This window comes from Hypanus sabinus, chromosome 3 (assembly GCF_030144855.1).
Source record: "Hypanus sabinus isolate sHypSab1 chromosome 3, sHypSab1.hap1, whole genome shotgun sequence".
Taxonomy (NCBI): domain Eukaryota; kingdom Metazoa; phylum Chordata; class Chondrichthyes; order Myliobatiformes; family Dasyatidae; genus Hypanus; species Hypanus sabinus.
In genome coordinates this window covers 193,809,235-193,823,786 of record NC_082708.1, presented here as the reverse complement: position 1 = coordinate 193,823,786, position 14,552 = coordinate 193,809,235, and the positions used below count along the sequence as shown (strand labels likewise).

The 14,552-nt window shown below is 47.0% G+C and overlaps 1 protein-coding gene across 3 annotated transcripts in view; it reads left to right on the top strand.

Annotated features, from left to right (window-relative positions):
- The window catches only part of LOC132392017 (disintegrin and metalloproteinase domain-containing protein 33-like), a 156,237-nt gene that overhangs the window by 42,203 nt on the left and 99,482 nt on the right, over positions 1 to 14,552 (top strand). For all 3 annotated transcript variants that reach the window (XM_059965923.1, XM_059965924.1, XM_059965925.1), the window contains 3 exons: positions 9,238 to 9,309; positions 10,035 to 10,201; positions 11,109 to 11,193. In XM_059965923.1, coding sequence (XP_059821906.1) covers positions 9,238 to 9,309; positions 10,035 to 10,201; positions 11,109 to 11,193 — 324 coding nt within the window. The remainder of the gene's footprint in view (positions 1 to 9,237; positions 9,310 to 10,034; positions 10,202 to 11,108; positions 11,194 to 14,552) is intronic.

The following is a 14,552-nucleotide window of genomic DNA, read 5'->3' as shown; positions in this document are numbered from 1 at the left end:
TGAGAGTGAGTGGTGGTTGTTACTGGGTGAGGGTGTTATTGAGAGTGAGTGGTGGTTGTTACTGGGTGAGGGTGTTATTGAGAGTGAGGGTGTTTGTTACTGGGTGAGGGTGTTATTGAGACTGAGGGTGTTTGTTACTGGGTGAGGGTGATTGTTATTGAGAGTGAGTGGTGGCTGTTGCTGGGTGAGGGTGTTATTGAGAGTGAGTTGTGGTTGTTACTGGGTGAGGGTGTCATTGAGAGTGAGTGGTGGTTGTTGCTGGGTGAGGGTGTCATTGAGAGTAAGTGGTGGTTGTTACTGGGTGAGAGTGTTATTGAGAGTGAGAGGTGGTTGTTACTGGGTGAGTGTGTTGTTACTGGGTGAGGGCGTTATTGAGAGTGAGTGGTGGTTGTTACTGTGTGAGGGTGTTATTGAGACTGAGTGGTGGTTGTTACTGGGTGAGAGTGTTATTGAGAGTGAGAGGTGGTTGTTACTGGGTGAGAGTGTTATTGAGAGTGAGGGGTGGTTGTTACGGGGTGAGGGTGATTGTCATTGCGTGTGAGTGGTGGTTGTTACTGGGTGAGGGTGTTACTGAGAGTGAGGGTGGTTGTTACTGGGTGAGGGTGATTGTTCTTGAGTGTGAGTGGTGGTTGTTACTGGGTGAGGGTGTTATTGAGAGTGAGTGGTGGTTGTTATTGGGTGAGGATGTTATTGAGAGTGTGGGTGGTTGTTACTGGGTGAGAGTGTTATTGAGAGTGAGTGGTGGTTGTTACTGGGTGAGGGTGTTATTGAGAGTGAGGGTGTTTGTTACTGGGTGAGGGTGTTATTGAGAGTGAGGGTGGTTGTTACTGGGTGAGGGTGATTGTTATTGAGAGTGAGTGGTGGTTGTTACTGGGTGAGCGTGTTATTGAGAGTGAGTGGTGGTTGTTACTGGGTGAGGGTGTCATTGAGAGTTAGTGGAGGTTGTTACTGGGTGAGGGTGTCATTGAGAGTGAGTGGTGGTTGTTACTGGGTGAGAGTGTTATTGAGAGTGAGAGGTGGTTGTTACTGGGTGAGTGTGTTGTTACTGGGTGAGGGTGTTTTTGAGAGTGTGTGGTGGTTGTTACTGGGTGAGGGTGTTATTGAGAGTGAGTGGTGGTTGCTAATGGGTGAGAGTGTTATTGAGAGCGAGTGTGTTGTTACTGGGTGAGGGTGTTATTGAGAGTGAGAGGTGGTTGTTACTGGGTGAGAGTGTTATTGAGAGTGAGGGGTGGTTGTTACTGGGTGAGGGTGATTGTCATTGAGAGTGAGTGTGTTGTTACTGGGTGAGGGTGTTATTGAGAGTGAGAGGTGGTTGTTACTGGGTGAGAGTGTTATTGAGAGTGAGGGGTGGTTGTTACTGGGTGAGGGTGATTGTCATTGAGAGTGAGTGGTGGTTGTTACTGGGTGAGGGTGTTATTGAGAGTGAGGGTGATTGTTACTGGGAGAGGGTGATTGTTATTGAGAGTGAGGGTGGTTGTTACTGGGTGAGGGTGTTATTGAGAGTGAGGGGTGGTTGTTACTGGGTGAGGGTGATTGTTATTGAGAGTGTGGGTGGTTGTTACTGGGTGAGAGTGTTATTGAGAGTGAGTGGTGGTTGTTCCTGGGTGAGGGTGTTATTGAGAGTGAGAGGTGGTTGTTACTGGGTGAGAGTGTTATTGAGAGTGAGTGGTGGTTGTTACTGGGTGAGAGTGTTATTGAGAGTGAGTGGTGGTTGTTACTGTGTGAGGGTGTTATTGAGAGTGAGAGGTGGTTGTTACTGGGTGAGAGTGTTATTGAGAGTGAGGGGTGGTTGTTACTGGGTGAGGGTGATTGTCATTGAGAGTGAGTGGTGGTTGTTACTGGGTGAGGGTGTTATTGAAAGTGAGGGTGGTTGTTACTGGGTGAGGGTGATTGTTATTGAGAGTGAGTGGTGGTTGTTACTGGGTGAGGGTGTTATTGAGAGAGTGGGTGGTTGTTACTGGGTGAGAGTGTTATTGAGAGTGAGTGGTGGTTGTTACTGGGTGAGGGTGTTATTGAGAGTGAGTGGTGGTTGTTATTGGGTGAGAGTGTTATTGAGAGTGAGTGGTGGTTGTTACTGGGTGAGGGTGTTATTGAGAGTGAGTGGTGGTTGTTACTGGGTGAGAGTGTTATTGAGAGTGAGTGGTGGTTGTTACGGGGTGAGGGTGTTATTGAGAGTGAGTGGTGGTTGTTACTGGGTGAGGGTGTTATTGAGAGTGAGTTGTGGTTGTTACTGGGTGAGGGTGTTATTGAGAGTGAGGGTGTTTGTTACTGGGTGAGGGTGTTATTGAGAGTGAGGGTGGTTGTTACTGGGTGAGGGTGATTGTTATTGAGAGTGAGTGGTGGTTGTTACTGGGTGAGGGTGTTATTGAGAGTGAGTGGTGGTTGTTACTGGGTGAGGGTGTTATTGAGAGTGAGGGTGTTTGTTACTGGGTGAGGGTGTTATTGAGAGTGAGGGTGTTTGTTACTGTGTGAGGGTGATTGTTATTGAGAGTGAGTGGTGGCTGTTACTGGGTGAGGGTGTTATTGAGAGTGAGTGGTGGTGTTACTGGGTGAGTGTGTTGTTACTGGGTGAGGGTGTTATTGAGAGTGAGAGGTGGTTGTTACTGGGTGAGAGTGTAATTGAGAGTGAGGGGTTGGTTGTTACTGGGTGAGGGTGATTGTCATTGAGAGTGAGTGGTGTTTGTTACTGGGTGAGTGTGTTACTGAGAGTGAGGGTGGTTGTTACTGGGTGAGGGTGATTGTTATTGAGAGTGAGGGTGGTTGTTAGAGGGTGAGGGTGTTTTTGAGAGTGAGTGGTGGTTGTTACTGGGTGAGGGTGTTATTGAGAGTGAGTGGTGGTTGTTACTGGGTGAGGGTGTTATTGAGAGTGAGTGGTGGTTGTTACTGGGTGAGGGTGTTATTGAGAGTGAGGGTGTTTGTTACTGGGTGAGGGTGTTATTGAGAGTGAGGGTGTTTGTTACTGGGTGAGGGTGTTATTGAGACTGAGGGTGTTTGTTACTGGGTGAGGGTGATTGTTATTGAGAGTGAGTGGTGGCTGTTACTGGGTGAGGGTGTTATTGAGAGTGAGTGGTGGTTGTTTCTGGGTGAGGGTGTCATTGAGAGTGAGTGGTGGTTGTTACTGGGTGAGGGTGTCATTGAGAGTAAGTGGTGGTTGTTACTGGGTGAGAGTGTTATTGAGAGTGAGTGGTGGTTGTTACTGGGTGAGAGTGTTATTGAGAGTGAGAGGTGGTTGTTACTGGGTGAGTGTGTTGTTACTGGGTGAGGGTGTTATTGCGAGTGAGAGGTGGTTGTTACTGGGTGAGAGTGTTATTGAGAGTGAGTGGTGGTTGTTACTGGGTGAGGGTGTTACTGAGAGTGAGGGTGGTTGTTACTGGGTGAGGGTGTTATTGAGAGTGAGTGGTGGTTGTTACTGGGTGAGAGTGTTATTGAGAGTGAGTGGTGGTTGTTACTGGGTGAGTGTGTTGTTACTGGGTGAGGGTGTTATTGAGAGTGAGTGGTGGTTGTTACTGGGTGAGGGAGTTATTGAGAGTGAGGGTGTTTGTTACTGGGTGAGGGTGTTATTGAGAGTGAGGGTGGTTGTTACTGGGTGAGATTGTTATTGTGAGTGAGAGGTGGTTGTTACTGGGTGAGTGTGTTGTTACTGGGTGAGGGTGTTTTTGAGAGTGTGTGGTGGTTGTTACTGGGTGAGGGTGTTATTGAGAGTGAGTGGTGGTTGCTAATGGGTGAGAGTGTTATTGAGAGTGAGTGTGTTGTTACTGGGTGAGGGTGTTATTGAGAGTGAGAGGTGGTTGTTACTGGGTGAGAGTGTTATTGAGAGTGAGGGGTGGTTGTTACTGGGTGAGGGTGATTGTCATTGAGAGTGAGTGGTGGTTGTTACTGGGTGAGGGTGTTATTGAGAGTGAGGGTGGTTGTTACTGGGAGAGGGTGATTGTTATTGAGAGTGAGGGTGGTTGTTACTGGGTGAGGGTGTTATTGAGAGTGAGGGGTGGTTGTTACTGGGTGAGGGTGATTGTTATTGAGAGTGTGGGTGGTTGTTACTGGGTGAGAGTGTTATTGAGAGTGAGTGGTGGTTGTTCCTGGGTGAGGGTGTTATTGAGAGTGAGAGGTGGTTGTTACTGGGTGAGAGTGTTATTGAGAGTGAGTGGTGGTTGTTACTGGGTGAGAGTGTTATTGAGAGTGAGTGGTGGTTGTTACTGTGTGAGGGTGTTATTGAGAGTGAGAGGTGGTTGTTACTGGGTGAGAGTGTTATTGAGAGTGAGGGGTGGTTGTTACTGGGTGAGGGTGATTGTCATTGAGAGTGAGTGGTGGTTGTTACTGGGTGAGGGTGTTATTGAAAGTGAGGGTGGTTGTTACTGGGTGAGGGTGATTGTTATTGAGAGTGAGTGGTGGTTGTTACTGGGTGAGGGTGTTATTGAGAGAGTGGGTGGTTGTTACTGGGTGAGAGTGTTATTGAGAGTGAGTGGTGGTTGTTACTGGGTGAGGGTGTTATTGAGAGTGAGTGGTGGTTGTTTTTGGGTGAGAGTGTTATTGAGAGTGAGTGGTGGTTGTTACTGGGTGAGGGTGTTATTGAGAGTGAGTGGTGGTTGTTACTGGGTGAGAGTGTTATTGAGAGTGAGTGGTGGTTGTTACGGGGTGAGGGTGTTATTGAGAGTGAGTGGTGGTTGTTACTGGGTGAGGGTGTTATTGAGAGTGAGTTGTGGTTGTTACTGGGTGAGGGTGTTATTGAGAGTGAGGGTGTTTGTTACTGGGTGAGGGTGTTATTGAGAGTGAGGGTGGTTGTTACTGGGTGAGGGTGATTGTTATTGAGAGTGAGTGGTGGTTGTTACTGGGTGAGGGTGTTATTGAGAGTGAGTGGTGGTTGTTACTGGGTGAGGGTGTTATTGAGAGTGAGGGTGTTTGTTACTGGGTGAGGGTGTTATTGAGAGTGAGGGTGTTTGTTACTGTGTGAGGGTGATTGTTATTGAGAGTGAGTGGTGGCTGTTACTGGGTGAGGGTGTTATTGAGAGTGAGTGGTGGTGTTACTGGGTGAGTGTGTTGTTACTGGGTGAGGGTGTTATTGAGAGTGAGAGGTGGTTGTTACTGGGTGAGAGTGTAATTGAGAGTGAGGGGTTGGTTGTTACTGGGTGAGGGTGATTGTCATTGAGAGTGAGTGGTGTTTGTTACTGGGTGAGTGTGTTACTGAGAGTGAGGGTGGTTGTTACTGGGTGAGGGTGATTGTTATTGAGAGTGAGGGTGGTTGTTAGAGGGTGAGGGTGTTTTTGAGAGTGAGTGGTGGTTGTTACAGGGTGAGGGTGTTATTGAGAGTGAGTGGTGGTTGTTACTGGGTGAGGGTGTTATTGAGAGTGAGTGGTGGTTGTTACTGGGTGAGGGTGTTATTGAGAGTGAGGGTGTTTGTTACTGGGTGAGGGTGTTATTGAGAGTGAGGGTGTTTGTTACTGGGTGAGGGTGTTATTGAGACTGAGGGTGTTTGTTACTGGGTGAGGGTGATTGTTATTGAGAGTGAGTGGTGGCTGTTACTGGGTGAGGGTGTTATTGAGAGTGAGTGGTGGTTGTTTCTGGGTGAGGGTGTCATTGAGAGTGAGTGGTGGTTGTTACTGGGTGAGGGTGTCATTGAGAGTAAGTGGTGGTTGTTACTGGGTGAGAGTGTTATTGAGAGTGAGTGGTGGTTGTTACTGGGTGAGAGTGTTATTGAGAGTGAGAGGTGGTTGTTACTGGGTGAGTGTGTTGTTACTGGGTGAGGGTGTTATTGCGAGTGAGAGGTGGTTGTTACTGGGTGAGAGTGTTATTGAGAGTGAGTGGTGGTTGTTACTGGGTGAGGGTGTTACTGAGAGTGAGGGTGGTTGTTACTGGGTGAGGGTGATTGTTCTTGAGAGTGAGTGGTGGTTGTTATTGGGTGAGGATGTTATTGAGAGTGTGGGTGGTTGTTACTGGGTGAGAGTGTTATTGAGAGTGAGTGGTGGTTGTTACTGGGTGAGGGTGTTATTGAGAGTGAGTGGTGGTTGTTACTGGGTGAGAGTGTTATTGAGAGTGAGTGGTGGTTGTTACTGGGTGAGTGTGTTGTTACTGGGTGAGGGTGTTATTGAGAGTGAGTGGTGGTTGTTACTGGGTGAGGGTGTTATTGAGAGTGAGGGTGTTTGTTACTGGGTGAGGGTGTTATTGAGAGTGAGGGTGGTTGTTACTGGGTGAGGGTGATTGTTATTGAGAGTGAGTGGTGGTTGTTACTGGGTGAGGGTGTCATTGAGAGTGAGTGGAGGTTGTTACTGGGTGAGGGTGTCATTGAGAGTGAGTGGTGGTTGTTACTGGGTGAGAGTGTTATTGAGAGTGAGAGGTGATTGTTACTGGGTGAGTGTGTTGTTACTGGGTGAGGGTGTTTTTGAGAGTGTGTGGTGGTTGTTACTGGGTGAGGGTGTTATTGAGAGTGAGTGGTGGTTGTTACTGGGTGAGAGTGTTATTGAGAGTGAGTGGTGGTTGTTACTGGGTGAGGGTGTCATTGAGAGTGAGTGGTGGTTGTTACTGGGTGAGGGTGTCATTGAGAGTAAGTGGTGGTTGTTACTGGGTGAGAGTGTTATTGAGAGTGAGAGGTGGTTGTTACTGGGTGAGTGTGTTGTTACTGGGTGAGGGCGTTATTGAGAGTGAGTGGTGGTTGTTACTGGGTGAGGGTGTTATTGAGAGTGAGTGGTGGTTGTTACTGGGTGAGAGTGTTATTGAGAGTGAGAGGTGGTTGTTACTGGGTGAGCGTGTTATTGAGAGTGAGAGGTGGTTTTTACTGGGTGAGAGTGTTATTGAGAGTGAGGGGTGGTTGTTACTGGGTGAGGGTGATTGTCATTGCGTGTGAGTGGTGGTTGTTACTGGGTGAGGGTGTTACTGAGAGTGAGGGTGGTTGTTACTGGGTGAGGGTGATTGTTCTTGAGAGTGAGTGGTGGTTGTTATTGGGTTAGGATGTTATTGAGAGTGTGGGTGGTTGTTACTGGGTGAGAGTGTTATTGAGAGTGATGGTGGTTGTTGCTGGGTGAGGGTGTTATTGAGAGTGAGTGGTGGTTGTTACTGGGTGAGAGTGTTATTGAGAGTGAGTGGTGGTTGTTACTGGGTGAGTGTGATTGTTATTGAGAGTGATTGGTGGTTGTTACTGGGTGAGAGTGTTATTGAGAGTGAGGGTGGTTGTTACTGGGTGAGGGTGATTGTTATTGAGAGTGAGTGGTGGTTGTTACTGTGTGAGGGTGATTGTTATTGAGAGTGAGTGGTGGTTGTTACTGGGTGAGGGTGTTATTGAGAGTGAGGGGTGGTTGTTACTGGGTGAGGGTGTTATTGAGAGTGAGTGGTGGTTGTTATTGGGTGAGGGTGATTGATATTGAAAGTGAGTAGTGGTTGTTACTGAGTGAGGGTGTTATTGAGAGTGAGGGTGGTTGTTACTGGGTGAGGGTGTTATTGAGAGTGAGTGGTGGTTGTTACTGGGTGAGGGTGTTATTGAGAGTGAGGGGTTGTTGTTACTGGGTGAGGGTTATTGATATTGAACGTGAGGGGTGGTTGTTACTGGGTGAGGGTGTTATTGAGAGTGAGTGGTGTTTGTTACTGAGTGAGGGTGTTATTGAGAGAGGGTTGTTAGGAAACTGGGTGAGTTAAGTTACAGAGTGAGGTGGATTACTGGGTGGGAGTTATGGTGTGGATAGTGTAGCTACCAGGTGCATTAGGAAACTGGGTGAGTTAAGTTACAGAGTGAGGGGGATTACTGGGTGGGAGTTATGGTGTTGATAGTGTAGTTACTAGGTGCATTAGGAAACTGGGTGAGTTAAGTTACAGAGTGAGGGGGATTACTGGGTGGGAGTTATGGTGTGGATAGTGTAGCTACCAGGTGCATTAGGAAACTGGGTGAGTTAAGTTACAGAGTGAGGTGGATTACTGGGTGGGAGTTATGGTGTGGATAGTGTAGTTACTAGGTGCATTAGGAAACTGGGTGAGTTAAGTTACAGAGTGAGGGGGATTACTGGGTGGGAGTTATGGTGTGGATAGTGTAGCTACCAGGTGCATTAGGAAACTGGGTGAGTTAAGTTACAGAGTGAGGGGGATTACTGGGTGGGAGTTATGGTGTGGATAGTGTAGCTACCAGGTGCATTAGGAAACTGGGTGAGTTAAGTTACAGAGTGAGGGGGATTACTGGGTGGGAGTTATGGTGTGGATAGTGTAGCTACCAGGTGCATTAGGAAACTGGGTGAGTTAAGTTACAGAGTGAGGGGGATTACTGGGTGGGAGTTATGGTGTGGATAGTGTAGTTACTAGGTGCATTAGGAAACTGGGTGAGTTAAGTTACAGAGTGAGGGGGATTACTGGGTGGGAGTTATGGTGTGGATAGTGTAGCTACCAGGTGCATTAGGAAACTGGGTGAGTTAAGTTACAGAGTGAGGGGGATTACTGGGTGGGAGTTATGGTGTGGATAGTGTAGCTACCAGGTGCATTAGGAAACTGGGTGAGTTAAGTTACAGAGTGAGGGGGATTACTGGGTGGGAGTTATGGTGTGGATAGTGTAGCTACCAGGTGCATTAGGAAACTGGGTGAGTTAAGTTACAGAGTGAGGGGGATTACTGGGTGGGAGTTATGGTGTGGATAGTGTAGCTACCAGGTGCATTAGGAAACTGGGTGAGTTAAGTTACAGAGTGAGGGGGATTACTGGGTGGGAGTTATGGTGTGGATAGTGTAGCTACCAGGTGCATTAGGAAACTGGGTGAGTTAAGTTACAGAGTGAGGGGGATTACTGGGTGGGAGTTATGGTGTGGATAGTGTAGTTACTAGGTGCATTAGGAAACTGGGTGAGTTAAGTTACAGAGTGAGGGGGATTACTGGGTGGGAGTTATGGTGTGGATAGTGTAGCTACCAGGTGCATTAGGAAACTGGGTGAGTTAAGTTACAGAGTGAGGGGGATTACTGGGTGGGAGTTATGGTGTGGATAGTGTAGCTACCAGGTGCATTAGGAAACTGGGTGAGTTAAGTTACAGAGTGAGGGGGATTACTGGGTGGGAGTTATGGTGTGGATAGTGTAGCTACCAGGTGCATTAGGAAACTGGGTGAGTTAAGTTACAGAGTGAGGGGGATTACTGGGTGGGAGTTATGGTGTGGATAGTGTAGCTACCAGGTGCATTAGGAAACTGGGTGAGTTAAGTTACAGAGTGAGGGGGATTACTGGGTGGGAGTTATGGTGTGGATGTCCTATCCTGTTCGCTGCACTCTGACTTTTTGCTGCCTCAGTTCCAGAGCCAGGACCGTGACCTGGGGAAAACCAAGGACAGAATCCTGGAGATTGCAAACTATGTGGATAAGGTACGAGCGACCTCTGTCCCCACCTCCTGGCCCAGTGAGGGTCAACCATCGTACACGTGGTAGTGAAAATTTGGGGTTTCCAGAACCTTCCACTGCTCCTGGGAAAGCTGATGTTATTCTCAGAGCACAGAACAGTTCAGCACAGCACAGGAACAGTCCTTTGGCCCACACTGTCTGGCTGAACTAATTCATAATTTAGTTAGGCATTCGGCCCAAATAATCTAATCCCTTGTATCTGTGCAATCTACATCCCTTTCCATTTTCCTCTCATTCATGTATCTGTTTAAGAGCCTCTTGAACACCTTCATCTTATCGGTGTCTACCACTCCTGGCGCCACCACTCTCTGTTCCTTACATCTCCTTTGAAATTACCCCCTCTCACCTGGTATTCAGCATTTCAACCCTGGGGAAAAGATGCTGTCTGTCTACTCTATCATAATATATCAACCTCTATCAACTTCTGACACTCCTTACCCAAATAATAACCCAAAAAAAAACCCCAAGTTTGTCTAAGCTCTTGTTGTAGCACATGACCTCTAATGCAGACAGCATAGAGAGATAGTGTCAGCTGGACAGGCTGAAGGGTCTTCACAGGTGTGACCTCAATCACTTCCACAGTGTGTGAGTGTCACTGAATCTCAGGTTTGTATATGGTGATATATATGTACTTTGATAATAAATTAACTTTGAATTTTGAACTTTGCGTGTCCCGCCTTTCCCGGCAGTTTTACAGAAGTCTTAATATTCGGATCGCACTGATCGGGCTGGAAGTGTGGACCCACAGGGACCAGATCACCATCAGCACAGACCCCAATGCCGTGCTCTCCGCCTTCCTGAAGTGGAGGCAGCAGCTTTGGGCGCGGATGCAACACGACAACGCCCAGCTCATCACGTAGGGGGGAGATTTCTACAGGAGTGTGCGCAGGAGGGGCTATGGGCTTACTCACTTGTTTCTGTCTCTGCATAGCTACGTGTATGTGTGTGTGTATGTAAGCCTGTTTGTGTGAGTGAGCTTGTTTGTGTGAGAGTGTACGTGGCTCTGAGGTTTTTGTGTTTATCTGTGTGTCTCTACGTGTGAATGTGTTTGTGTGTCTATATATTTGTGTGAGTTTGTGTGTTTATGTGTATGAGTGTATGAATGTGTCTGTGTGAGTGAGTATTTGTATAAGTTTGTGAGTGTGTCTGTGTTTGCATGATAGTGTATGCAGGTTGGTTTGTGAGAGTGTGTATGCTTGTGTGATAGTGTGCGAGTTTGTGTCTGTGTGTGATAAGATGTGAGTTTGTGTCTGTGTGTGATTGTGTGTGAGTTTGAGTGTTTGTTTATGTGAAAGTGTGAGCCTGTGTATGTGTATCTGTGCATGTGTATGAGTGTGTGTGTGTGTGTGTGCATTTGCCTGCGTGTGTGTGCTTGTTTGAGTGTCTGTGTGTGTTTCTGTGAGTGTGTTTGTGCATGTTTGTGTGAATGTGTGTGTCTGTGAGTATCTATGTATGTGAGTGCGTGTGTGTGTGTTTTTCTGTGTCTCTTGGAATGTGAATGTGTGTTGATGTAGGTTTGTATGAGTCTGTGAGTTTGTGTGTGAGTGTGTGAATGTGTGTGTGTGTATGTTTATGTGTGTGAGTGAGTTTGTGTGAGTATGATTGAATATGTGTGTGTTTCTGTGTGAGTGTGTGTGTTCCTGTGTGTATGTGAGTGTGTATATATGTGTGTGTATGAATAGGTGTGTGTGTGCATGAATTTGTGTGTGTGTGTGTCTTTGACTTTGTGAGCTGAGCTGTTTTTACCCTCTTCCTCGCTGCAGAGGTGTGACATTCCGGGGAACGACCATCGGGATGGCACCATTGGAGGGGATGTGCTCGCTGGATACCTCTGGGGGCGTCAGCATGGTGGGTCTGCAATCTTCCTCCAAGGCTGTGCATTGACTGGTAGTGGGGAATGAGGGAGTAAAAGGCAGGAAAGTGGGAGGGGGAGGGTGGATAGGGTCTCTCTTTCTATCTATCTATCTACCTAACTATATATAGTGTATATAGAAAGTAAACACCCCAGCTTGGAAGTTCCCATGTCTTACTGTCTTATAACATTGAATTTTTCGTTTGGAGAAGGGAGTTGCAGGATCAGAATGGGAGTGCGGCGGGAGCCATCTTGAATTTTTCTTATTCTCATCAGTTAGGAGAGGCGGGACTGCGCAGGTGTGTGACGTCGGGCAGTGAAGCGGGGAAGATTTAAAAAGGGTAGAAATCCTGAATTGGTTTTCGTTTGGAGAAGGGAGTTGGAGGATCAGAACGGGAGTGCGGCGGGAGCCATCTTGAATTTTTCCTATTCTCATCAGAGTTAAGAGAAGCTGGACTGCGCAGGCGTGTGACGGTGGGCAGTGAAGCGGGGAAGATTTAAAAAGGACACAGCCTTATACAGCGGGCAGCGTCGTTTGCGGGCAGTGGAGTGAGCTGGGGGCAGAGTGTAAGCTTAAGGGTTTGGGCTCAACAGGCTTAGGTGCAAGCGGCTGAGGCAAGGTTGGTTTAGGTTTCAGTTTTTCCTGATATTTGAGGAAAGGGGAAGTATGAGTGTGAGGGTAGCTAGTTTTTCTCGGTGTTGGATGTGGGATGTCCTGGAGTCTCCTAACCTCCCGGAAGTCCACATCTGCACCAGGTGCGCCGAGCTACAGCTCCTGAGGGACCGTGTTAGGGAACTGGAGCTGCAGCTCGATGACCTTCGTCTGGTCAGGGTGAGTGAGGAGTTGATAGAGAGGAGTTACAGACAGGTGGTCACACCGGGACCACGGGAGGCAGACAGGTGGGTCGCGGTTAGGAGGGGGAAGGGGAAGAGTCAGGTACTAGAGAATACCCCAGTGGCTGTACCCCTTAACAATAAGTACTCCTGTTTGAGTACTGTTGTGGGGGAGGAACAGCCTAACAGTGGCCGTGCCTCTGGCACAGAGTCCGGCCCTGTAGCTCAGAAGGGTAGGGAAAGGAAGAGAAAGGCAGTAGTAATAGGGGACTCAATAGTTAGGGGATCAGATAGGTGATTCTGTGGACGTGATCAGGAGACCCAGATGGTAGTTTGCCTCCCTGGTGGCAAATGAAATGCAATGTTGGAAAGTGTATGGTCGTGCACTTTTGTGAAAGAAATAAATGGCAGACTATTATTTAGATGGAGAGAGAATTCAAAATGCAGAGGTGCAAAGGGACTTGGGAGTCCTTGTGCAAGATGCCCTAAAGGTTAACCTCTAGGTTGAGTCAGTGGTAAAGAAGGCGAATGCAATATTGGCATCATTTCTAGAGGTAGAAGGACACAAGAGCAGGGATGTGATGTTGTGGCTCTATCAGGCACCCGTGAAACTACACTTGGAGTATTGTGTGCAGTTTTGGGCTCCTTATTTTAGAAAGGATATACTGACATTGGAGAGGGTTCAGAGAAGATTCACGAGAATGATTACAAGAATGAAAGGGTTACTGTATGAGGAACATATAGCAGCTCTTGGGCTGTATTCCCTGGAGTTCAGGAGAATGGGGGGGGGGGGGAATCTCATAGAAACATTCTAAATGTTAAAAGGCCTGAACAGATTAGATATGACAAAGTTATTTCCCATGGTAGAGGAGTCTAGGACAAGAGGGCATGACTTCAGGATTGAAGGACGTTCATTTAGAACTGAGATGTGGAGAAATTGCTTTTGTTAGAGACTGGTAAATCTGTGGAATTTTTTGCCACAATCAGCTGTGGAGGCCAAGTCATTGGGTGCATTTAAGGCAGAGATAGATAGGTTCTTGATTAGCCAGGGCATAAAAGGATATGGGGAGAAGGCAGGGGAGTGGGGATGACTGGAAGAATTAGATCAGCCCATGATTGAATTGTGGAGCAGATTTGATGGGCCGAATAGCCTACTTCTATTCCTGTATCTTATAGTTTTATAGATTGGGACAGGCTGTTTTGTGGCTAAGTTGTATTTGGTAAGTAGGAGACATCCAAAAGTGAAATTTGAGAGTGCAGGGCTTGTATGTGGCTGTCAGAATACAAGATTAAGATGAGAGGTATAAGAGAGCCTTGGTTTTCAAGAAATACTAAGACATTGGTTAAGAGAAAAAAAAGGAAGTGCATTGCAGGTATTGGCAGGTAAGAACAAGTGAGGTGTTTATGGAGTGTAGGAAATCCAAGAGAACATTGAAGAAAGAAATTGGGAAGGCAAAAAGAGGGCATGAAGTTGCCCTAGCAGCAAGGTGAAAGAGAATCCTAAGGAATTCTACAGATATATTGAGAGCAAAAGGATTGTAAGGGACAAAACAGGTCCTCTGGAAGATCAGAATGGTGATCCATGTGAGGACCAAAAGAGATGGGGAAGTTCTTAAATGAATTCTTTACATCTTTATTTACTCTGGAGACAGACACAGTCTATAGAAATGAGGGAAGATGGCTTCAATTTCACGGACCTGATACAGATTACAGAGGAGGAGGGGTTTGCTACTTTGAGGCAAGTCAGGGTGGATGAATCCGCAAAGCCTGACAAGGTGTTGCCTCAGACCCTACGGTAGGCAAGTGCAGAAATTGCAGAGGATTGGAGGATAGCCAATGTACTTGCAAGGTTTAAAAAAAGGTTCTTAAAATGAACCAAGCAATTATAGGTCAGTAAGCCTTACATATTCAGTGGAAAAATTATTGGAAGATATTCTAATGGACCTGATATATTTGGATAGAGATAGACCGTTTAGGATAGTTAACATGGCTTCATGTGTGGTATGTCATGTCTAACCAATCTTACAGAGTAGTAAATTGGATTAGACATCGGCTTTGTGGGAGAAGCCAGAGAGTGGTAGTAAGGTTGCTTCTCTGACTGTTGGAATGACAGTGGAGTGCGGCAGGGATCGGTGCTGGGTCCATTGTTGTTTGTCATCTATACCGATGACCTGGATGATAATGTGGTTAACTGGATGACACCCAGATTGGGGGTGTAGTGCACAGCGAAGGAGACTATCAGAGCTTGCAGTGGGATCTGGACCAGCTGGAAAAATGGCAGATGGAATTTAATGCAGACAAGTGCAATCATAAATAAAGCAGTGACTGATTGACACGAGGCAAAAATTTGGAATTAAGGGAGACTTTTCCAGCTGGCTTCCGGTGAGAAGTGATGTTCCACAGGAGTCTTTGAGGGGACCAATTCTTTTTATGTTATATGTCAACAATTTGGATGATGGAATTGATGGCTTTGTTACAAAAATTGTAGGCAATATGAAGATTGGTGGTGATTTTGAGGGAG